At 42.3% G+C, this 25,962-nt stretch overlaps 1 protein-coding gene across 16 annotated transcripts in view; it reads right to left on the bottom strand.

Annotated features, from left to right (window-relative positions):
- Window positions 1-25,962, bottom strand: part of nfixb (nuclear factor I/Xb) — a 129,240-nt gene that overhangs the window by 68,967 nt on the left and 34,311 nt on the right. For 14 of the 16 annotated variants that reach the window (XM_071331905.1, XM_071332659.1, XM_071332405.1 and 11 more), the window contains one exon: window positions 7,172-7,703. In XM_071331905.1, coding sequence (XP_071188006.1) covers window positions 7,172-7,703 — 532 coding nt within the window. Of the gene's footprint in view, window positions 1-7,171; window positions 7,704-8,232; window positions 8,323-8,505; window positions 9,366-25,962 lie in introns of those variants that run through there. The other 2 variants (XM_071332251.1, XM_071332749.1) reach the window with 2 other exon arrangements.

Genomic DNA, 25,962 nt, shown 5'->3' with positions numbered 1-25,962 from the left:
GAACAAAAGAGTGTCTCTTGAGGCCATGGGTGGATCCATAAAAGGAAGAAAGAAGCAGTGCTCCTGGTCCTTGCTGAATGGGGCCCTTTCACACTTAGAGAGGCCTGTTTACTCTAAGTCAATAATGGGCCTAATTTTCTGATCATTATTGAGTCATTCCAGCCACCCCCACAACCATCGTTTTACGCTCTCCCATCATTCAGGCCGAATGTTCTCCGTGAAGGCCCAGGTCTCTGTCCAAATGGATTTGAGGCTCGCTCGCAGATGCAAACACACGTCAATTGGGATTTTTAAATTTTTTTTGGTGCGCCTGTCAAACCCTCATCACGCCCCCTCACAAGCCACCTTCTCTCTCTCCCAGTTCAGCTGCGAGATGTGAAAAAATGCTATAGCAGCTGGGGAAATAATCTATAAAGAATTACTATTTTATGTTATTTTTATTTTTAGACTGTGTTTACTATGCAGTTTACTGTTGTTACTTAGTGAATACAATTTTGTTATTTAGCATGAAGTCATTCTCCTTTCTCATTGGGCAAGATCTGAGAATGAGCCTCCATTTTGTGTTGGACCAGTATCCCTTACAGCACAATCACACTGAACGTATCAACACTAAAAAGTCATATGAAAATATTCTCACAATGTATCACTGTTTGATAAAATGGTGATTAATATATTATGAAATATTAAGAGGTCAATAAATATAAAATAATATATCATCTACATTTTAGCACTGATATTTCCTGTCGGTTCGCTAAAAAAGCCACAGACATGGAGGAGGGAGATGAGGCCGCGAAGGGGGGAAGTGTTCATCGAAACCATCGAAGAAAGGTTAAAAACGAGAGAAAGAAAGGATCAGAAGGAGAGGCTGGCAGAGGCTGTACGGCGGTTTGAAAAGCTGGCACCTTCCAAACAGAGCTGCAGCTTTGGGTGCCAAACGCTGCCAACCAGCCACACTGAGTTCTGCCCTGCCTCTCTTTGTCTTCACCATGGCATTTTGCATCATCTGTATTTAGAGCTATTCTTTTACATTACATTAGATTGAGTGATGTCACTACGGCCACAATTACTACTAATAATACCACGAACAATAATACAATCAATCATAATAATAGATATAGAATGAAATATTTAGAGTTCTCATAAAACATTTTTTGGGGAAACTATGTTGCTACTCTATTAAAATGGCAGAATTTGATAGGGAGTAAATAACATACTGATAGAGATTACGTATCAATATTCCCAGACTGTCTGTGACTCCACTGTCACAGGTTCCGTACGGAAAGAGCTGTCCCAATTACAGGGCAGCCTTTCCCTGGCTCTGCTCTACTGGGCCGAGCGCGAGCGGATCAGAATCTGTCTGGGAACTGGGCGGGCAGCTCTCATCCCTTCTCTCGCTCCCTCGCTCCTCGGCACAGGGAGCTGAGAAAGGCCAGTCCACCCCTCCTGCGTGGGTATATGTTTTTGGGAACAGACAGATTTCATGCCTGGCGTCTGTACAAAAAGGCTATAAGAAATCAAGCAGTGAGACGACACAGCATTAGAGACAAAAAACTATACAAAAAATACAAAAACAAACATCCCAGCTCATCCTCCTTCTAGCCCCTCTTTTCATTCAGATGAAGATGAACAAAATCATATTTTAAGGAGGGCTGAGACAACTAAACAATTGTATATGTTTCCGTGCCCATGATGCTGTGCTTGCTATAATGTGTTATTTAACTACGATAAATATTTTTTAAGTATTTCCGGTAAATATGTGTCCATTTAAAATCAGTAAAAACAAAATGATAAGCACAAAATCATAATTAAGAGAAAAATAAAATAAAAAATGCTGCCAAAAGGGTATACCATTACAATCCTCAGTCACTGTAGATAACATTTTTCATAAAATAATGAATTATTTGTAATATGCAATTTAAAAAACAAACACCTTTTTTCTTGGGACAGCTAAAACCAAGATGCCTAAAGGAGACAGTTATATTATGTACTTGACCCTGTGAATGTATTGTTTTTATAAAGAAAATGGGATACTGTGATAAAGTATGCCCGTGTACTAACAAGCCAGTAAATGCACTGTGATTATGGAGGAATTATGGGTAAAAGTGGTTAAGGAGCGCACAGTGTCCCTGCAATCCTAACTGCCTAACGGGTTGAGTCTTTTCATCTATTCCTCAGACTTCCTATCACGCTCGAATAATCTGTTTACCAGGGATTCCATACACTCTGCGCTCCTCACACACACAAAAAGGGAACTGGGAAAACTAGGGCCCTGAAAACAGGCCAAGCTAGACTGTTTGAGATCCCTGCACCCTTTGCATATTAAAAACGCCACTGTGTCAATGACACTGTTCTGTCATGAGTGGCTCGCCGACGGTCAAACATTATTGGTGCATTTATTCAAATGACAACAGCATATTAAACTTTCCACTGAGAGCGTTCACGGGGTGTTTTTCACACGAGATGAATGTGGCCCCCGTCGCGCCGGTTCTCAGTATTTCTCTGTCGGCCCGGGTTACAGACCCATGCCAGAACATTGGAGGAACACAGTTCTGTTCTTCTTCCAGAAGTCTGCAGTTCAGTTTGTTTATCGGCCAAGGAAAAGAGCAGATATTTTTCCCTGTAAAACTCATAGTTCTTTTTAAAATACTTTTAACGTCCGCCGCTTTTCCTTCATCACCCTATATCTGAGAGACAAACACTCTTGGCCAAAGCATGACGTACCCAGACTTAAAGGATCCACATGACCGTGTGGTCCCATCCACACTCTCTCTGTGTCTGGGCACAGGGACAGAGACAGTATGAGACAGAATGGTGCAACAGCAGAATCAGAGAACATAGGACCAACGCCCATCCACAACCCCCAAACCTTCCCAGGCCTGCCTTCATAATAGGCAAAGACAAAGACGCAAAGGGCTGGCTGTATTTTTTGGGTAAATGAAATACTGCGTCATTTTTGGCCACATCATATTCATTCGAAAAATCTGATAATACCATTATCTCCTTTTAAAACTCAGGATATTGTGCAAATCATATTAAATCTGTACGATAGATAGGGTTGACAGGGTGTTAAGTCTTAAGTCTCTGTTGGTCTCCAAGGCTCTCACTCTCTTTGTTCGGTTTGGTTAAATCATTCTCTCTGTCCTCTCCCGTGGTTTGCGAGATGGAGAGTCTGGGAGATGGAGATGGGCTCGTTGTCCCGGCGGGTCAGCGCCAGAGTTCACCGCACCGTGGAGCTGGCATAGGTCAGCGACCCAACAATGCACATCCCTGGACAAGATCTCTCCTAGCATGGTGGACAGATTAGGGGTGCACTCAGAAACATATTTTTATCATAACAGAGCAGTAATGAGAGCCGTATGAGAGGGAGCACGCTCCAAACATGACTAATACTGGAACAGCGGCGATTCATCAGACTGACAAATATGGAACACACTGCAAAAAAACATGAACTTTTCCCATCGCGCAGTGACCTGAGCTGGGCCTTGGCAGGGCCTGACTGGCTGAGCCGTGCTTTATTCAACATCTGATCAAAGATGAGCTCAGCCCGTTCTTCCTCCACATCCCTGAACCATTATCATCAGCAGCATCAGGAATTACCTCAGGACAACCAGTCCTGGGTGACTTGACTCTTACAGGTTAAATGCAATTGCATTACGTTGGGTGAACAGCCAGGTATTTGTCTAAAATACTTTTGATAAGGGGCCTTGCAGCTGTGGAGCAGCAGTGTAAGCTGCTTTGATCAGTAATAGCTAGCCCTCACTGCTCTGCCCATAAGGCCTAAGTCTATAATTGGACAAAAGCACTACTGCAGAGGAGGAGAGGAGTCTCCTGTCACTCATACTGCAGGGGAAAAACCTGCAGCTGGCGACGGTGACATCAGTGGGCAGGAGAACTGTAGCACACCGACAGCTCAGATGCACTGATAAGGCCTGGACTCTGATAGCTTCCGAAAGACACAGACACCCTGGGATAGGGAGCTAAGAATAAAGCGGTAACGTTGCCACTCCAAAGGTTAAAATGGAACCACTCACTGTTCCCCCTCTCTCCCTTACACTCAGTGAACTTTTAACCCCATCTCCTTCAGAGGCTCTACTGGTTCATGCTTTTTAAGATGGTACTTTTCATTCTTGCAGTGTACAGTGGAGGTAGTGTGGGCTGCTGTTGAGGTGTTACGGTGGTGAAGCTTATGAGCAGGAGAACTAGGTGGAGCCTATGGCTGTCCACCGACAGTTCTATGCCGTCTCTGTAGAAGTGAGGAGGCCTGGAAGGCTTGTGCATTTGCCAACAAGGGCAGCTTAGACCCAGCTTTTAAAACACTTTCTATTCTCTGACATGAGTGTGGACAAAGATGCAGGGAAACAACGATTTCATCAAAAGGTAACAAAAAAACAATGATTTATGATGGAATACCACCCTGTACAGAGGCACAAAGCCAACCCACTGGGCAAAAAATTGTTGAATTGACGTTGAATCCACATCATTTAACCAAAATATTCTATGTGAAAACTGATTGCATTGGCAACAAATAATCAATATAAGGGAATTACCTATTTTACCCATCTTTTAACCAAAATCCAATGACACTGTGGGAAAAAAATTCAGTTGAATTCACGTTAGCTGACAACTCAACCAAATGTAAACCAAAACTAGACGCTGAACTGACGTCTGTGCCCAGTGGGAAGTGAGGGAATACTATATTTAATTTAGCTGAACTGCAGCAACCATTTAAGTTTCAGAAAATAAATGAATCTTGACATACGTAAACACACACACACACACACACACACACACACACACACACACACACACACACACACACACACACACACACACACACACACACACACACACACACACACACACACACACACACACACACACACACACACACACACTGAAGGGTAAAACAGTATCGGGATGACTGGTGAATACTGGCACAGGGTAAAAGAGCTAAGCTCTAAGGGGCGGCTTCACAGGGAGCTAATCTGAGCCTGGGTTAGCGGCAGCACATTGTGAAACAGGAAGACGAGCTCACAGAGGCCCAGCTAACTGACGCTGAGTTACACACTGTGCTGAAAAGAACACGGCATGGGGTACTCTGTCACAGAGCCTGCAGCATCACGGTGCCAAGAAGCAGAATTAGGGCTCTGTAACTGTACGCTTGCCTGGTGTAAGACAATACGTTTCTTTAGCCCTATACTAATGGATAACCGACGCAGGAGAGGGTTCTACGTACGAGAGGGTTCCATCAGCCCATACCTGAGTCAATCAACTAACTGCACCCACAGCATACCTGACTACACTTTTCACATTAGTGTTTCATTGCTAACCAACAATAGGAAACACAGAAAATAAATGGAAGATTTGTTTTAGCACGATCACAGTGGACTGTTCAGTTATAGAAAATAATGAACACCAAAAGCAAAATCTTCAAACAGCAAATGTATTGTCAGACAGAAATTGCAAGGTTACTTCATAAACATGAAAAATGTGCTATGTCAAGACTCAAAACTATTTCATGCAGTCCTTATTGCTTTTCTCATGATCAAAGTCATGGACTAGAAAAAGATAAATGAATTTGTGTAATCAGAGACAGGTTCAAATGTATTATTGAAAAAATGATATTATTATTACTATTATTACTTAAGATAATTTACAAAACAAAGTGTGGCATTATTTTTGTGATACCCAAGACAAACTATCTATACAGCTAATATATAATAAACGACAAATTCATCTTTAAAATTCTGCGGAACATTTGACCTCTGACATGGGGGACTCTGTGTATCCACCAGACTAAGAGAAACGTAAAATTCAATATATATTATACATTTCCTTGGCACCGGGGTCTCCTCTATTTCAACATTACATTTCCCATTCCAAAGTAAGTATCTACATGTTCCATACAAGTAACTGATGAAAAAGGACTGCTTATAGAGTATCATATAAAGTTTGTTGAGGAAACACCTGTGTTGAATTTGGACAAATAAAAAAGTGCATAAACAAACTAAACCAAACTGACGATCTAATATAGAGAAGGGCTGTCTCTGTACGCAGTGTGCATGTGTGTGTGTGTGTGTGTGTTTGTTTGCATTAGTGTATGGGAGTCTCCGTGTATAAGCTATAAGAGTGTGTGTGAGAGAGTGTACGTGTGTGTGAGAGAGCGGGAGCGAGTGTGTGTTGGCGAAGCGACCGAAGCAGGGCTGACTGTGAGGTGGGCTGCGGTGCCAGAGAGAGTAGAGCGCGGGAGGCTGAGGCTGGAGACGGGGTGGCTCTCCCTGCCCCAGTCGCCTGCCTCCCAAACAACCTGGGACTGGGCCAGCTGTCACCATGCTCTTCAGCCCACAGACACACGACAGACTGCTACTGACACACACACACACACACACCACACCACACACATACACACACCACATACGACACACACGCCACACACACACACACACACACACACACACACACACACACACACACACACACACACACACACACACACACACACACACACACACACACACACACACACACACACACACACACACACACACACACAAAACAGCCTTAGACACTCATTTATAGCCAGACAATTACTGTGCACATTAGCACACGCAGAGACAAACACATTTGCAGATGTGTTTGTTTACAGACAACACACCCCTAAACATGCATATTTAAATTCAGACAAATTTGCACACAAGCACCTGAACAAATTTACCAGCACAGACTTTATCTCTGGATAAGCACACATTTAAAGACACATAGACAACTCAAAAACAACACACAAACTAAATGGTGTGTCAGTGGTGTCAAATGTGTTCTGTAATGTGTTGTATTATAATTGTAATGTTGATAAGGCGTTTCACATGGAGGCGATTCTCTTTATTTATCACAGGCTAGCATTTGGTCAGGTGGTGCACGGAGAGGAGCAGGGTTTGGCAAGGCTCAGGGTGTGGCTGCAAAAGGCCTTACATACTGACCTGTGTGTGTGTGTGTGTGTGTGTGTGTGTGTGTGTGTGTGTGTGTGTGTGTGTGTGTGTGTGTGTGTGTGTGTGTGTGTGTGTGTGTGTGTGTGTGTGTGTGTGTGTGTGTGTGTGTGTGTGTGTGTGTTTGTGTGTGTGTGTGTATTTGTGTGAAATAGACAGAGAAAGCTGTACGGAGTTCACCAACTGACCTGGTGAGTGGACGAAGTAGGCCAGGTAGAGGTCGAGCTCCTTGACGGACACGCCGATGTGGTGGGGCTGGACGCACAGGCCGTGGTTGGAGCACTGGGGCGACTTGACCAGCCGCTCTCCGTCCGTGCTCTCCAGGGGGCTGCCCTTGAACAGGATGACCATCACCAGGTCCAGCCGCCACACCTTGTCGGCCTGGCGGAGACAGTCGATACGGCGGATCTTGCCCTTCTGGTCGGGGTTGGAGAGAACACAACAGGGGGGCTTCTTGCCTGTGATGGTGAGCACAAAGTCCTCACGGAACTCGGGCCGGATGTCCTTTCGGAGCTTGGCCAACAACCGCGACGCCCACTTCTGCTTGATCTCGGGCTTCTCACCCAGCAGCTCGTCCTTCACTGCGCGCTCTTCATCCTTTGTCATCCTCTTCTCGTGCTTCTTGAAGTACTTGCGTTTGCGTGCCTGCAGGTTGAACCAGGTGTAGGAGAAGGCACGGACATGGGGGAGAAGGGCCTCGATGAAGGGATGAAATTCATCCTAACAGAGGGAGAGAGAGATAGAGAGAGAGGGTGCTCTGTTATTCTCATGTTGTATGGTGTCATGCAAGCAGCTGAAGATCAGTTATTGAAGATAGAAGAGCGATGAGGCAATTTACTGACATTTTTCCCAAAAATAATTTCTGTTTTGATGGAATGTTAATGCACTGCCAATAGAGGGGATACAGTTCAGAAACTACTTACTATCCAGGGCTAGCAATACCAACAATACCACTAATTGACATAATAATGCTAATAATAATCATAATCATAATAATCATAATCATAATAATCATATCCAAAATGTAATAATACTGTAGGTACATACATACAATTACAATGCAAATAGTAAATTACTGGTTACAAAAAATTATAATCTGAAAGCACATTTAAAAACTATATTAAACTGTAATAACAGATTAATTGAAATTTAAAAGACAAACGAGATAAAAAAATTCAAGCCAAAGCAAACACTTTTTTTTTTTTTACATCCACTGTAAAGGAGAAGTTATTCAGCTATACTATAATACCTTCACTACACATCGCTCAGCGACAATGCCTAGATCTCGCCATAGTGTTCCTGTGCCAGGGTTGCCACACACCGGTCGTTCACCGCCAATCTTAGCCGCCACAAGACCACTGTTAAAATGTGCTGCTAAAAGATCTGCCATACCATTTCCTATCTCTCCTGCTGCCATGCAAAAGAAGTCTAACCAGACTCACATTTCAACAACAAACTGAAAGCGGACAGAAATCACCACAAAAACACACTGCAAGAGGAAGACAGACGGTCTGGTAGTTACCATTTTGCACTCTCATCATAAATTTGGCACAACGTTCAAAATGAAAAAGAATTCTCCAACACCACTTTTTTTCCACACTCACAAATGTACAGCAAGTGCTGGTTTGACAGGGTGTAAAAAATGTGCAGATGAAAAAACTTGAGGGTAAAAAAGATAATTAGCAGAAGATCTCAGGAATCTCCAGTTGTCCACAGTAAGCAGTGGAACAAAGTTAAACAAAACAAGATACCCCCCCGGGTGTTCTGGGGGTCACAGCGTAATGCCGCAAAGGATCGCTGGTTAAATCTGGGACGGAAAGACAAAATACCCAAATTTAAAGAGAAGAAAACTGATATTGAGAAATAATGGAAATATGGTAAAAAAAAAGAAATGGTGAATGGTATTTAAGAACAAAAATTATCTAAATATAACAACTGGAATAGACACACTTAAAATAAACACTCTTCTTTTGCGCTTCCCCCCCAAAAAGGAGGAAATAAAGCAAAAAAAAATCCTTGGCAAAGCGTAATTGGTAGTGGTGTTTGCTCAGATCTGTGGGCCCCGCGTACGACTCAGAGACACACACAGGCGGGGGGGCTGGGGAGTGCAGAGCACAGAATAGGAAAAAAAGGAGAGAACCGAATCAATGTTGGACGAGCGTGTACGACCGCTGGCAAAGCCGAGTGCTGCTTCTTTTTTCCCCTTTTCTCTCCAACTCTCTCTCTTTCTCTCTCTGTTTCTCTCTCGCCGTCTCTCGTCCTCTCCGCGTTCTTTCCCTAACCATTGCTTGAGCCTTTGCCAACACGAGTAGGGCCCACCTATTTGGCAACAAGATGCCTGTAGCCCAGCCAATGCGTTAGCTTCAAGAGCTGAAAGGGAGGGAAAGGAGAAAGGAGGGGGGGTTAGTGGCAAAGAGAGGGAGAGAGCCGGAGAGAGAATGAGAGAGGGAGAGCGAGAGAGGGAGAGCGGGAGAGAAAGAGTGTACGCAGTCCTGTCCGACAGTGCACAATTTGCCAAATCGACAAGTTCCTATCTGACACATTGGCAAAGTTCAGGCGACATGTATTTCTCGTACACCAATCCTAGCTACCCTCAGTCTGCTTCCATCTCCAGTATGGCCGCCATTGCCTCATCTCACTACCCCCACCCTCTCTTTCTGCTTGCGTAACGCCACCTTGGCACAGGATGGCAAGAGAAAACACACTGCTCCAAAATCCCACCAGACCCCACAACCGGCAGCTGGTCTTGGATTTACCACAGGAACAAAGAGGGGGAAACAAACCCACCCTTTTTCCCACCCTGAGAGAAGATGCATCAATGTAACGCTGGGTGCTTTAAAACCAAAGCATATACAGTACACTGCATGTCTATTACGGAGGGTAAAAGGAGGAACACCAACATATCGAATAGGCAAACGAGAAATACAATGGTTGGAAATGGGTACTGTTCCGGTACAACTGTAGCTATGGCACATTCAGCCCAATCTCATCAACACCAGTCCAAAAACAGGAGAGTCTGCAGATAAATCATTGAGCTTTATTTCTCAAAAGCCTCCAATGGCTGTTTCGTCCATGTTTGTGACTAATAATGAGTACCTTGCCTCCATGATGCATCTCTTTCTTCTACAACTGCTGGACAGTTTGCAGAGGCATCTGTAACGGTCTGAATAAGTGGATGTCTGATTGTTCTTTGGGTTGGGTTTGCAGGGTTCGTAATTGCCGTAAAAATGGAAGAACGTCTCTATTTCTGGTCCACCATTTGCAACAATGATGATATAAAACACATTTGTATTAGTGCACGCTCACTCTGTACTACCGATATAATCTAATCTCTAGTTAATATGCTGCAGTATCATGCACTATTTCTGCTTAATCTTAGAATGATGAAGACAGCATCACACCAGCATTTAGTAGTTGGCTTCAAGATGGTCTGGCTCACACCCATCAACTGTCACAATGCACAATAAAGGACAATATATCCCTGGGTTTCTGTTCAATTTCTGTTGCTTTCTCTAATACCCATTGTTGCAGAACACGATGAGCATCTAACAAAAGACAGACAAAACTGACATTAAAATAAGAGGAACATCTCAATTGAAGATACACATACTTTATAGGGTGAGTGTGTGTGAGTCTGTATGTGAGTCTGTGTGCGAGAGAGAGAGAGAGACAGAGAGAGAGAGAGAGAGAGAGAGAGAGAGAGAGAGAGAGAGAGAGAGAGAGGGACAGAGAGAGAGTGCTGAGCAAATGTACCTGCATACGTGCATAAAATACAAAGACTCACACACACAAAAATAACAGGATATTGATACAGGGAGAACAAAAGATGAGACACTATCTGGAAATCAAGACAATAACGGTTTAGGCCTTCATGAAAGAAAGGAGTGGTTTCCAGTACAGGGACCTAAGCAAAGCAGACTAACTGCAAATGTTTTGTTAAAACCATAATCATCCTATGAAGCACTACAGCAGATACAATTTAATCATGCAAATATCCCACATTCAAAACTGTGATGTGGTTTTCAAGGTCCAATGAAGCCGTTTTTATCTCAATATTATATAAAGTACATTACTGTGATTGTTTTCAATTAAAATGGTAAAAATACATTTTTTTAAATTGCATCTTAGCAAAGAGCAATTTCTCATGCAATAATTTTGCTAGGGCTGTCTGGGAGTGGTCTAAGTGAGGAGGGGGAAACTGAAAACTAGCTATTATTGGCAGAGAGGTTTGGAACTGTCTTCACACTGGGCACACACTGATTGAATCAACATTGTTGCCATTCCATTTGAATGAAATTATGTTGAACCAACGTGGAATAGACGTTGAGTTGACGTCTGTGCCTAGTGGGTTTGTTATTGGTCTATTAACTAATTTACCACCAGGTGATGTCACATTGCAGGCCAAAACTCCATCCCACCAAATTATCATTATTTTCACAATTTCACAGTATTATTCCACATATTGTGGAAATATATATAAAACACAGATTTTTTTTTTTTACTGCACTTGTCCTTTAAGGTGTACAACCTTTATTGTCAGCAGTGCTCTGTTTCAATGATGATCTCCTACCTACCCACATACAATAACAAATAAAACCTCAGTAATTAGCTATATTTCTTTCCTACATATCTTCAGTATCTCCATCTCTTGTTTTGTTATTCAATAATCAATTATGTCAGCCAGCCACTGCTCCCAATGCATTTCTCTCTTTAGTAGCGGAATTTTGAAAACTGCAGCCTACCTCACCTCTCTATAAAAAATAAGCAAGTCCTATTTTCAGCCTCTTAATAGAGTAGGCAGCGCAAATCTGTGTTGGTGATTTATGGTATATCATCAAAATAAATCAATCACAGCACGTAGGGTGCCCACGTGGGTAACTGGGGGGCCCTGACTTGATTGGGTAACTGATGAATAAAAAAAATACAAATAAACTGCATAATAAATAAATGTGACTGGTCAAGTGTGTGAGTCAGGGGCTGGGTCTACTCTCAATATTCAAAATACACCAGAGAGCATAATTTAGCCACAGAGGATCAATAGTTTCTAAAAAAATAACAGTGTATTAAGTGTTATCACAAGCGCATACAGGTAACTGCCAAAATAAAGGAAACACCAACATAACGTGTCTTAAAAGGGTGTTAGGCCACCGAGAGTTGCCAGAACAGTTTCAATGCGCCTTGGGATAGATTATACAAGTGGACCTAAACCATGCCAGGAAAATGCACCGCACACCAAAACATATACTTTGTATCCCTCATTTACTCAAGCGTTTCCATTATTTTGGCAGTTTTCTGTATGCCTACAATCTGGAAGGTCGCAGTTTGTGCAGCATGCATGTCAAATATGCAGCTTGCTGCATTGTGGCCATAGACATAGAAGGGTTTCGGAACCTCTTACTCTGGCAATTTGACTGTTAAACTCATGGATACATTAGCAATGGCTTCCAGTCCTGATTTGAATGAGAACAGCCATGATTATATTTCTATGGCTGGTTGCGGCTGTAGGTTTGCCTTTTGCACATTTCAAAATACAATCGCAGGAATAATGTTCAGTTTGGAAAACAAATACCTACTGCTGAAAAGAGAAGACTACTCTCAACAACTCCCGATTACAGGCTCAAAATGGCCAGAAACAAAGACCTTTCTTCTGAAACTCGTCAGTCTATTCTTGTTCTGAGAAATGAAGGCTATTCCATGCGAGAAATTGCCAAGAAACTGAAGATCTCGTACAACACTGTGTACTACTCCCTTCACAGAACAGTGCAAACTGGCTCTAATCAGAAAGCGGAGTGGGAGGCCCCGGTGCACAACTGAGCAAGAGGACAAGTACATTAGAGTGTCTAGTTTGAGAAACAGACGCCTCACAAGTTTCAACTGGCATCTTCATTAAATAGTAGCCGCAAAACACCAGTCTCAACGTCAACCGTGAAGAGGTGACTCCGGGATGCTGGCCTTCTAGGCAGAGTTGCAAAGAAAAAGCCATATCTCAGACTGGCCAATAAAAAGAAAAGATTAAGATGGGCAAAAGAACACAGACACTGGACAGAGGAACTCTGCCTAGAAGGCCAGCATCCCAAGATCTTCAGTTTCTTGGCAATTTCTTGCATGGAATAGCCTTCATTTCTCAGAACAAGAATAGACTGATGAGTTTCAGAAGAAAGTTATTTGTTTCTGGCCATTTTGAGCCTGTAATCGAACCCACAAATGCTGATGCTCCAGATACTCAACTAGTCTAAAGAAGGCCAGTATTATGGCATCTTTAATCAGCACAACAGGTTTCAGCTGTGCTAACATAATTGCAAAAGGGTTTTCTAATGATCAATTGGCCTTTTAAAACGATTAACTTGAATTATTTTTGGCGTGATCCTGGACAACACCCTGTCGTTCTCAACTAACATCAAGGCGGTGACCCGTTCCTGTAGGTTCATGCTCTACAACATTCGCAGAGTACGACCCTGCCTCACGCAGGAAGCGGCGCAGGTCCTAATCCAGGCACTTGTCATCTCCCGTCTGGATTACTGCAACTCGCTGTTGGCTGGGCTCCCTGCCTGTGCCATTAAACCCCTACAACTCATCCAGAACGCCGCAGCCCGTCTGGTGTTCAACTTTCCCAAGTTCTCTCACGTCACCCCGCTCCTCCGCTCTCTCCACTGGCTTCCAGTTGAAGCTCGCATCCGCTACAAGACCATGGTGCTTGCCTACGGAGCTGTGAGGGGAACGGCACCTCCGTACCTTCAGGCTCTGATCAGGCCCTACACCCAAACAAGGGCACTGCGTTCATCCACCTCTGGCCTGCTCGCCTCCCTACCTCTGAGGAAGTACAGTTCCCGCTCAGCCCAGTCAAAACTGTTCGCTGCTCTGGCACCCCAATGGTGGAACAAACTCCCTCACGACGCCAGGTCAGCGGAGTCAATCACCACCTTCCGGAGACACCTGAAACCCCACCTCTTTAAGGAATACCTAGGATAGGATAAAGTAATCCTTCTAACCCCCCCCCCCCTTAAAAGAGTTAGATGCACTATTGTAAAGTGGTTGTTCCACTGGATATCATAAGGTGAATGCACCAATTTGTAAGTCGCTCTGGATAAGAGCGTCTGCTAAATGACTTAAATGTAAATGTAATTAGCTAACACAACGTGTCATTGGAACACAGGAGGGATGGTTGGTGATAATGGGCCTCTGTACGCCTATGTAGATATTCCATAAAAAATCTGCTGTTTCCAGCTACAATAGTAATTTACAAAATTAACAATGTCTACACTGTATTTCTGATCAATTTGATGTTATTTTAATGGACAAAAAATGAGCTTTTCTTTCAAAGACAAGAAAATTTCGAAGTGACCCCAAACTTTTGAACGGTAGTGTATATATATTGTACAATATTAGGAGGATATATATGAATTGTATATATATCCTCCTAATATTGTACAATCTGTTGTTGAAACTACCACAACACAAAAACCACATCACTGGTTAGAGGACAACCTGCAGAACACAGTCAGCTACAGTTTGGAATGTTGTATTTTGATTCGGGGGTCACCAAAACATAAAGAGAAAGGCAACACTGTTTTGTCAATCACTCATTGATTATCACATTGAAATCAATTTTGCGAGAGGGGGGATATGAGGTTGCACGTAGCAGTTGGAACCGGTTCAGGGACTAGAACCGCAAACCGGAAAATAAATAAATGTTTTGAGGAACAGAATCAGAACTGTGAACGAAAGTGATCTATACTGTTCCAAAACAGAACCGGTTAATAACGTTATTTTATGTTCTGGGCATTTTGCAACAAATCGCATATGCAAAGCACCTGTCACTCAGAAACGTATTCCAGTGTCTGCCTGCCAGCTGAAAATCTTTGCCAGTGTGTGTGTGTGTGTGTGTGTGTGTGTGTGTGTGTGTGTGTGTGTGTGTGTGTGTGTGTGTGTGTGTGTGTGTGTGTGTGTGTGTGTAGGCCCCTCCCCTCCGAAGAAGCAAAGTCTAGTAGCCTACTGACATTGCAAACTTGATTCAGAAATTAGGGAGAGAGAGATTTAATTAGAGAAGAATGGATTAACAATGTTAGTTAAGGATACTATAGTTATCACATTTCATATTGGATTTATTAAAAAGGTAAGACGTTTTTATTCTGGTGCCGCTCTGCACACACAAGCTTGTTAGCTAGCTAGTGAGCTGTTCCAATGTTAAGCCAACTTTCTGAAGTTCAAAGACATTCAAAGTTCCTCCATAGAAGCTGCTCCTCCATAGGTATAATTATGTGGGCCTAATTCAGATAATGCATGTCATAACAACAAGATGCCCAGCGCTTCAACTCAAGCCTCCCCATCCAACCACTCTCGTTCTCTCCCCACCTGCAAAATTTCAGTTGGATCTCACACACGACACATCTCGTGTCTGTCCAATGCATGTAAATAGCTTGCCCGCTCCATAGCAAGCTGCTCTATCCGCGCTGATTGGTGAAGTCATTTAATGTTGAGCTAAATGTAAGAAAATGACGATTTCAGAGGTTTAAAAGGGGACCGAAAGGAACAATTTAAAGCATTACGTACGCTTGTATAATGTAGTAACACATACTGTCCACATCATAGAAAGTAGCGTCATATACATGAATTAGATATGGTAAAACAATTCTAGATCTTAATTTAGGATGATAGTAAATGATGCAAACTCACAGGTTTTTTTAATAATCACATAGGCTATATTTCTCACTAGTTGAACCATTTAAAGATTTTTTTTTTAAATGCTCCTGAGCACAATTTTAGCCAGGCGCTCTAAACTAGAGCATCCACAAAGTCTGTGCAGCAGGCTGAGCGTTTGGCATCCCTCATATAGAGACAGTCAAAATGCAGCACAAGGTTTGCAGCAAGTAGCTAGCATTTCTTTATGAATACAATTCATTCAAATGGTGCCAGAACACTTTACTGTATGTAAAACATTCTATTAGCTCTCTGTTGCAAATCATGTTAATAACTTGTTGTTTCAACTGACAAATCCATCCATGCATTGTGAGAGTAAAAACTTAAAACCTATAGACCTTTAACATGAATAAAACACTAACAGTTATGTTGTTCACAGCTATATTTCTTAAACCATTTGAAAACCTTAGGGCCTAGGCCTTCACATTGGCAACACATGCTAGCCTACATTGGCACCATGTTATATTCTCCAATAAGCCAAGGTACAGTCTATGGATATCAATAATTGTATTTTTTTAAAGCTAAATGTGTTATCATACAGACATTTTCGTTAATTTACATGATTGGCCTACATTTATTTACTCACTCAAAGAACGTCTAAATGGCTCCTCTCAGGCTACCTGCTGAATTGCTTGAGCTAGCCCTGCCATTTGTATCGCTATTTTCAACCAGTGTCTCACATGGTTACCTTTGTGTCTCTCATTTCATTTATTTGTCATAATTTTCAATAACATGTCTGGACTGACAGGGAGCAGAAAGATGCTGTTCGCACGCTCTCATTCAACGAAGACTTGACCCCACCTAGACCTGCTGCTCGTGACTGTTCCTAAAAGACCGCGAAAAACATCAGGCCTACAGACCAGTGTGAACTCTTAACTAACAACTCCACGATGCCTTGTGTTACAACAAGCAGACAGGCCATGGTATGATATAGGCCAAATGCCACAATAGTGATTTCACATATTCACAGTAGACTACATTTCAAAATATGATGATCTAGCCTATTGAAAAACATTTCAAACTCATTAAAAGTAGTGAAGTTAAGACTTTGGCCAAGACAATTAAACATGCTGCCACTGTTTTTTCCTCGCGCGGCACTTACAATATTAATGCTTAAAGAGTGACGACATCATCATAGGAGTCTGCCAAGAGGACGATGGAAATGAAGGAGCTGGAAAGACTGGTTGGCACTCCCGCCAGCGAGCCATTTGTGCCACTTTGTCACCGTCAGTAAAATCCAGTTTCAATTAATAATAGCAGAATAAACCCAAGCACCTACAAATAAATGCAGTTAAAAATCCAAACTGGCAGGCTAAAATCTACTAAATTTTACAGTACAATTGGTGCATAAATATGTATAGGCCTAGGCCTTGCCTAGGCTGTATAGAAAGTGATTATTTCACGGATGGAAAATCTATTGAATGGCCAAACTCATTAGTAAACTATATTTCTCCCTGTAAGTGTTGGGAATAGTGTGCAAATACTTCAGTGTGCTTATAGGCCAGTTGAAATGTGTTGATTTGTTAATTCAAGAGAATATTGATTGGGATATGTGCCCTTTCATGGGAGAGCAATTGCCTATATATTTAGGCCTATTCAAAAACATGACATAAAACATGTTAATCAATAGCATACACACCAAATATAGCCCATTAACCTACTCAAAAACCTTAGTTCCAAGTTGTGCGAATATAATATTTTAGCAGAGGCGAATAGTCTGCACTCACATGGAACGTGTTATAGGCAACTCTACCTGTTGCCTCATACAAGTTAAACATGCAATTTATACAAAAATAAAGTGTTTCAGTTAAACAAATAAAATAATTCGTATTGTATTAACATAACAGAAAATGTTCAACGTGTTCAATGTTCAACGTGTTCAACTATATCAATGGAGAAACCCTTTTGGCCTTATATTTCTCGATTCTTTTCGCGTCTGGATGACAGGAGACCTGGCATGTGCAGATTAACTCTTTCACTGGCATTTTAAAAGAAGGTCTACATGGAAAATCAGGAAACATTGAACTCAGGATTGACAATTACTCCTGAGGTGCTGACTTGCTACACCCTCGACAACTACTGTGATTATTATTATTTGACCATGCTGGTCATTTATGAACATTTGAACATCTTGGCCATGTTCTGTTATAATCTCCACCCGGCACAGCCAGAAGAGGACTGGCCACCCCTCATAGCCTGGTTCCTCTCTAGGTTTCTTCCTAGGTTTTGGCCTTTCTAGGGAGTTTTTCCTAACCACCGTGCTTCTACACCTGCATTGCTTGCTGTTTGGGGTTTTAGGCTGGGTTTCTGTACAGCACTTCGAGATATTAGCTGATGTATGAAGGGCTATATAAAATAAACTTGATTTGATTTAATTTGATTTGATAAATTAGACTGCTGTATAAATTAGTGTACATTTTTTTTCATTAAAAAAACATATGCCTGGTTTTATTTCAGACAGAATATAGGCTTTCTACATGGATTGGGAGTTTCTATGATGTTTTAGTTAGGTCAGGACTATGTGTCAGTTTTTCCAATTTCTTGTCTATTTTCTTCATACATCAGTAGGCCTACTTTGGAAAAGTATTCCGAAATGTAATCCAGAAAGTTGTTGCAAAGTGAGTTGCTTGTACATTTCACTTATTTTAAGGAACGCCAGCACCTGTATGCTACTGGTCACTTTAATAATGTTTACATACTGTTTTACTCATTTCATATGTATATACTGTATTCTACTGTATTCTCGTCAATGCCACTCCGACATTGCTGTTCTTAATATTTATATATTTCTTAATTCCATTATTTTACTTTTAGATTTGTGTGTAAGCATTTCACTACACTTGCAATACATCTGCTAAATATGTCTATGCGACCAATAACATTTGATTTGATTTGATTTTGATAAGGAAATTCATAAGTATAAATGACATAGGCCTATGTCTAGGCTAATTGTGCGACTTTCGTTGATATGAACATATTCAGCAAATTCACTGGCAGAGAAAAACTTTTAGGTTTGGGGAGATATGAGGTAATGAAATCATTTGTTGTAAAATAATTAAAAGAGTCCTTATATTTTCGATTTTGATTGCTTCATACAGCGGGAAATTGAAAAGATAAAGGCTAATAATCGAAAAACCAACAAACACCTTTAAAATCCAAGAATGTGCTCCTTTATAGCCTAACTAAAATATATAATTTATACTCATATCACTTTTCAAAATCTAAACCTTATTTTTTCGTTGTTATCTTCAAATCCGCAATTTTGTATGAGTTAAGCATTTATTTAATTTTATTTCACCTTTATTTAACCAGGTAGGCCAGTTGAGAACAAGGTCTCATTTTCAACTGCGACCTGGCCAAGATAAAGCAAAGCAGTGCGACACAAACAACAACACAGAGTTACACATGGAATAAACAAACATGCAGTCAATAACACAATAGAAAAGTATATGTACAGTGTGTGCAAATGAGCATAATCTATGGTGACAAAATATTAACAATAACAGAATAACAGAACTTCAATAAAAATGTAAATGAGGTTTACACCCCATTTTCACACAATTTTGTACGAACCTGAAGAGAAACCTCATTAGCATAAACATTTAAAGAATTTGTTCAGCGACATAATGTGAAATTTGCTTTTGTATAATCATTATCTGCATTGAACTTCTTGTAAATCTTCTTAACACAATATATCCAAGACTAGGGGAAAGGGAGCAAAACACTCACTCCTCGTCGAAGCACTCCTTTCCAATTAACTCCAACAAAAAGTGTAAATTGAAAAAGTTTCAAATAAGCCTTTAAGCCGTTAAGACGTTTTTTTTATTGTCTGATTTAGTGCAAACCTACACCAAGACAGCAATGAAACGTTCTTTGAAAACGAATAGGCAATGAGTGCAGGCAGCACAACTTTGAGTAAACTACAGTAAATTAAACCTTTGCTAATTTACGCGTTTGACAACCATCCATTTTTCTTTTAAAACATTTAGTAGGCATACTTGTATGCCATTTGTGTGCATCGGATACAGAAGGGTTTTATTCGTTGGCTTTAGGAAAACATGGACAGCGATGTCAGGGGGTGATGTGTTCCAAAGGGCGTGCGAGTCCCTGTACGCAGAGCAGAGGTGAGCACAAAAAGTTTGCAGCAGCCTATTCTCTAACTTTGAGAACAGACGAGTGGTGTCATTGTCATTACTTGCTGGATACCTATATGGTGAATCATCCACTTGAAACACAACGTTTGTTTTTCTCTCACACCGTGAGAGTGGTGTGGAGAGGTCTCCAATGAACACCTCTGCTACTTTAGAGATGGCCATTAGCAGAGTTGACGACGGGGGGGGACTCTACATTAAAAGCATTTACAGAAGGGGAAGGTATCCTATCAGTGATCCTGCGTTAGCGACATGTGAATAATACAAATTCATAAAGGTAATCAAACAATGAAATTAAACAGTGTATCTGTGTTTCCAATAGCAATATCAGGCTCATTATCCAACATTATAAATGGACACTTGACTAAGGTCAAGGCCAGATAAGATATGCGGTTGTCGCAAACTTCAGGCAGGCCCATCCCATTAGCCACAGACATCAGTTCAACGTCTAATTTTAAATTACATTTGGTTGAGTACGTGAATTCTCTATTAAACCAACAAAAAACATAGGGTAAAAGTAGGGTGTAAAAAATATGAAATTCCCTTACGTTGATTACTTTTTGCAAATCCAATCAGTTTTCCACGTTGATTCAACGTCATCACATTGAATTCATTATTTTATTGAAAGGACGTAGAAACAACGTTGATTCAACCAGATTTTGCCCAGTCGGATAGGTCAATAGCAGAGTAAAGGAAATCGATTGCAATCTCTATAAAACATTGTGGTAAAAATGCAATCATCAACTTTCCGTTACTGTGTTCTATGCAATAATTTCACAATGGCCTTGCTTAAAATGAATAGGCTTTCCAAGGAAGAATTGCGTCTGACGAAGGAGTGGCGGACCCTAAAATACTGCCCAAAATGCATTTTTATATGACATTTCTAAATAATTTTCAAAAAAGTACAATTCAACTGAATACATTAACAACATTAGGCTAATAGGTCTATATTTTGATAATAGATGCATTGCAGTATTACACGTTTTACAACAGAATACAATTGTCTAGGATCAATGATGATGCATAAAAATGTCTCAGAAATGTGTTTGCCAAATAGAACAATCTGAAATGTTTCTGACCATACAAACAACAACTTAGTCTTCCGTCAGACAACCAGACAACCCATTAACCATGGTAGAAAGATACCTGAGCAGCACAGGCCTCATTCTCATCTCATTAGACCAATTATGCCACGGTCTGTCTGGATAACCTGAGAGCCTGTCTCTTCATTAGAGAGATGTGGGCCTGGTGTGGCTCACTGCTGTCCTCCCCTGACCAGCTGAGTGTCCCTGACCCTGGATGCTGGCAGACCCTGACCCTGCCGGGCCACACAGAGTGGAAGAGGTAGGGCGGGCGGCAGTGGAGGCTTAGTCAGCCAGGCCAGGCAGACACATGCAGCAGCTCCTGGGTGAGTGAGAGACACATGGCCGCAGGGGGGTGCCATGCCAGCCCAGGCACGTAGGCATGCCAGTGTACTAACACACCATCACTTCAGGGACATCCAAATTATATGCACAGACGTATGTGCAAATATGTACATGTAACCTAAGTAGTAAGTAAGTAAGCCTTGTCAGAGCCAGAACGACCCATAGGGCCGTTACGTACATGTAACATATAGACCCTAAATGACCAACACATCCACAGACATGAACGTCATATACACAAAGTGGCATATACACTCAAGTTGCCATTCATACAAGCTTTGCCATTCACAGAGGGTAGTAGGTGTGCGTCCTTGCCTGGCTTCTGCCACAGGTAAGCGTGTCAGTCTGGTCTGCCCCTTCCCCCGTTGGCATGCCCTCCTTGGGTTCAGTCTCTACACAGCTCTGAGGGTGCAGGTGAGTAAGGGACAAAGGCTGCATATGCCAACACTGACACTGGCACACTGACGTCAGTCAGCACGTTCTCCCACGCACCCACACCCCTACTTTCCTGTTGATATCCTCCGAAGTCCTGTCGATCCTCTGTTTTAACACATTCATGTCTGTAAGTACCAGTGCCATACATTCACCTCCCAATACCTCACTATCAGCTACCGCATCTGGGTTAAAATGTATTTCTGAGGACATAGGCTAAAGCTCTACTGAGCCCCCCATTTACCTCCAGTGTTTTTCATTGTGATTAGTGTAGGCTACAGTGAGAGTACAGTGCTAGCCTCGTAACTCTCCATTGTAATCAGCGTAATCAATTCTGTTAACCATTAAACCAGAAAAATAAGGAGAGAGTGAAAATTCGACTTAAAGGGAAAAAAAGCAAAACCTTCCCCACAATCTTACTCTCTCTGTGGGCAAGCAAGTGATGTGTAAAGACTTTTGAAGCGCAGCGCTAGCATTCGTTGTAATTATCTCAGTTTACAAACCAGCGCGTTACTATGTGTGAACAATCTGCAAGCAATTTGTGGTGGCTGCGTGCTCACAGGCCCAGGGTTGGCCGGGGAGCCATCAGAGGGAGGCACGAACGGCACATACCGCCCCCACGCAGGGTCGTCACCTCACAGCCACGCCACGCTGCTGCAGGGTTAGTACTACCTCCACCTCTCCTTTCCCCAGCCCACTCTACAGTACCACTGACATCTATATCACACTGCACTACCACATAGTTGACTGGAGTACTCATGAAGCAGTGTTAGATATTGAGGTATGGTTCCAATGGACTCCCCAGAAGATTTATCTTGAGCTTAAAAGATCAAATCAAGCCAAGGATCATTAAGCAAACAGCACCGGCCTGAATTAACATTAAAACGTTTTGGTGTGTTATGTCAAGACCTGAAACCTTTCTGAAAACATTGAGATCCAGGTGAACCCAATGATCTAAACCATTTTGTTTTTGTAATGGTGTACAGAGATATCAAATTGATATTATTCTGCCTTTAGTTAAAACACAGGCTGAAACTTGTTTCGTGTTCCAGAGAAACGATGGGATATTATTGACAGGGTGTGCAAGAAAATATTTTAAACAAATTTAGCAATACATGAGTATGTTTACATAGAGAATAATACTGATGATGGCTAATGATGTCATACTAGTGAGTAGACCCTTTAAAACAGGTGAGAAGGCTACTGTACAGAGGACAAGGCATATCACTACAAGGTCTGACTTCATGAGGGTGGCAGTAGTAGCACTTGAGATTTCCACTTGAACCTCATCACATGCCCTCCCCCCCTCCTCTCCTGTCCCTCCTCTTACCCCTAGCCCCACGCCGCTGTCTAGAAAGAATGTTTAGTTGAATAGGGAAACCACCGCCCTGCTTTCAGTGACGGTGCTGGCGGCTCGCCGTGCTGTGACAGGCTGGCTGACTCTGCACCAAACAACATGTTTATCTCCTCAGAGAGCCGTCGATGGGCCGCAGCTACCCAGCGTCTGTCGACCTCCATTAAGAAACACTGAACCTCTGGAGGACATGATTACACTAAAGGAAGGACTGTTTAGCAATCAGTTCTGGCGTTGTGAGTTGAAATTGAAGTGTATTGATCACAGAAAATAACGTCCACAGTTCCATTCACCAATTAAATCTCAATTCATCTCCTTAAACCCTGGTAACAATCCGTCAAACGATGGTCAGCGAGGCTAAAATATATGGCTAATGACAATTTACTTGGCAGCTCACTGAATATGTCCGTCACAAAAAGCAATGTTGTTTTCAGAGATCTAAAGTATTTTTTTTACTTGATAGGGCCTGATTTAATTCATAGCACATTGCCTAGTCTGTTATCTCTATGGCCCAATGCATGTAGTTGAGAGAACTTTCATTTTTATGAGCAATGAGTCACTCATTCCAGAGCTCAGAGATCTCAACAACGTGCCACAGTCTAAAAAGAACCCACCACATGTCCTTTTGATTCAGAATCTCAACACTACATGAAAAGAGGGATCTCACGTGCATGTGTTAACTTGCTGCTTAACTAAGCTAATGGGCTTTATTCCACTTTCAAACAGTGCAGGATAAGAAATCAAAGGGATGTCTAGTAATTAAAAAACACATATGCCCCGAGAGTACAGTATGACGCATCATTACAGTCTCCGTCGTAACTACAGGCTTTATGTGTAACAAGCTAGTCATACCCAGGGACAGAAATAACAAGCCCATGCTAGATAATCGTCCCTTTCACTCTCTACTACTATGACATCATCAGTAGTGCAGCCAGTGCGGCTGCAGCATTGTGACTCTGGGGTCCTCTCTGATTGAGCCAGACCCGTGGAGTGTTGTCTGTGGGGGCGGAGTCCACTTTGGACTGGGCGTATTTTGATTGGAGTGCAGGGAGAGGCCACCAGCAAATGGCTCGGTCTTCTTGTCTGTTTTGTGGTCCATTTGTCTTGAGGATATATTAATGCCTACGCAGTAAATTAGCATTTGGTATTGCATTGGCTAGGTATGGGTAAGGCAGTAGAACTGTCTGGACCAGGGTCTGCTGTGAACCCATGGAGGACAATACAGCTTACTAATGTGCTTTAGGGTTAGGAAGAGTTAGCATTTTACAAGCCACTCTAAATTGCAAGATGTACTGATTACATATAAATATAGACTGAGAAACATGTGAGGAGACAATCATGGCTTGCACAAAAAACTCACACATGCACAAACAGGGAAGCACACTACTCTTGCAGAGTGTTGAACGCTTTGCAATCAAAGAAATAAAGGGGCAATCTAGCACACAATCAAACTAGAGATTTATCCAGCTCTCCTGCCAACAGCCAGGGCCCTCCTCTTTCTGAACAAGGGATGCACTATTGACTAAATTTACCCCCCCCCTCTGTCTTTCTCCATCTCTCATTTTTTTCTCTCTCTCTTCGGTCTTCCCTCTGCCAGTCGGTGAGGCGTGATGCCAACCCTTTCCACAGCCGGGCACACTGCCCTGTCCTTTATGCAAATGCTTTGCCGCCATCCCAAACTCACAACCCCCACTGTCTCACCCTCCATGTCTGTGCCCCCCCCCCCCCCCACTCTGTCTCTATGTTTCTATCTCTCTACCATTCTCTCTCACATGAGGAAACTGAGAACCAGCAATTAGACTTTTGCTTCCGAGTCCTCCATGAGGCCTGCTGATCTGCAGTCAGTCACACCTGCACGGTTCTTGAGTAAGGCCAAAACACCCTGTACTTTGTTTTACTACTGCTGAGGGCAAATTACACAAATGGGGGTATGTTTAATAGAGGTGCGGCTCATGGACACTCCTGTAGGTGTGTCTGCAATAGGTCTGATAAAGGACTGCCTCTGCTAAGACAGAGAAAGAGAGAAAGTGTGTGTGTGTGTGTGTGTGTGTGTGTGTGTGTGTGTGTGTGTGTGTGTGTGTGTGTGTGTGTGTGTGTGTGTGTGTGTGTGTGTGTGTGTGTGTGTGTGTGTGTGTGTGTGTGTGTGTGTGTGTGTGTGTGTGTGTGTGTGTGTGAGAGAGAGAGAGCGGTTAAAAGGGAGGAGACAGACAGAGGGAGGGAAGAGATGAAAATGATTCATGTGATGATATTAAATAGAGCCGCTTCACATAACCCACAGGTACCATTATCTAGCAGTCATTGACGTGATAATGACTCAATTCCCTTTCATCATCCAGGGGAAAGTATGGAAGGTATTTTAATACACAAGACAGGTACTTGTTTGTTTCTTGTTTCATAGATGTAAAACAAGAAAGAAATAATGTTCTCTTTGAGGTTCGAGAAAGTGCATTAATGCGATTAACGTTCAAGCATAATGTCTATATATCTGAAATAAAATGATAACTGTGTAATAATGGTACTATCGTCATCATTGTCGTTGATGCGGTGAACCAAACATGAGATTAGAACCCCAGACGTGCTTCATGGTTAGTCCCAGTGACAGAGAGGGTTAATCAACCAGTAGAGAGACTGAAGGAAGAGCCTCCTTCATGTCAGCAAAGTTAAGCTTCCTCTGCTGCCGTCCCCTCTAGAGCGGAAGAACGTTGAGGATGCCGACAATGAGGGCCGGGGTCCACATACGCCGGACACAGCCCCACACAGCACAGGAAAGCAACTCAGGCTAACACAAACACTCACAGAGACACACCACTGTCTGGTCTCCTTGTGTGGCCTGTTCATGGAGTATGCCTACATGGACATACTGTGTAGGCGCTCACTGCATCAGAGCATACCCCTTATATTTACATGAACCAACTGACAAC

This window comes from Salvelinus alpinus, chromosome 1, assembly GCF_045679555.1.
Source record: "Salvelinus alpinus chromosome 1, SLU_Salpinus.1, whole genome shotgun sequence".
In the NCBI taxonomy this organism is placed as follows: Eukaryota; Metazoa; Chordata; class Actinopteri; order Salmoniformes; family Salmonidae; genus Salvelinus; species Salvelinus alpinus.
Note: the sequence above shows the minus strand (reverse complement) of the source record. Positions and strands in the feature narration are given on the sequence as shown.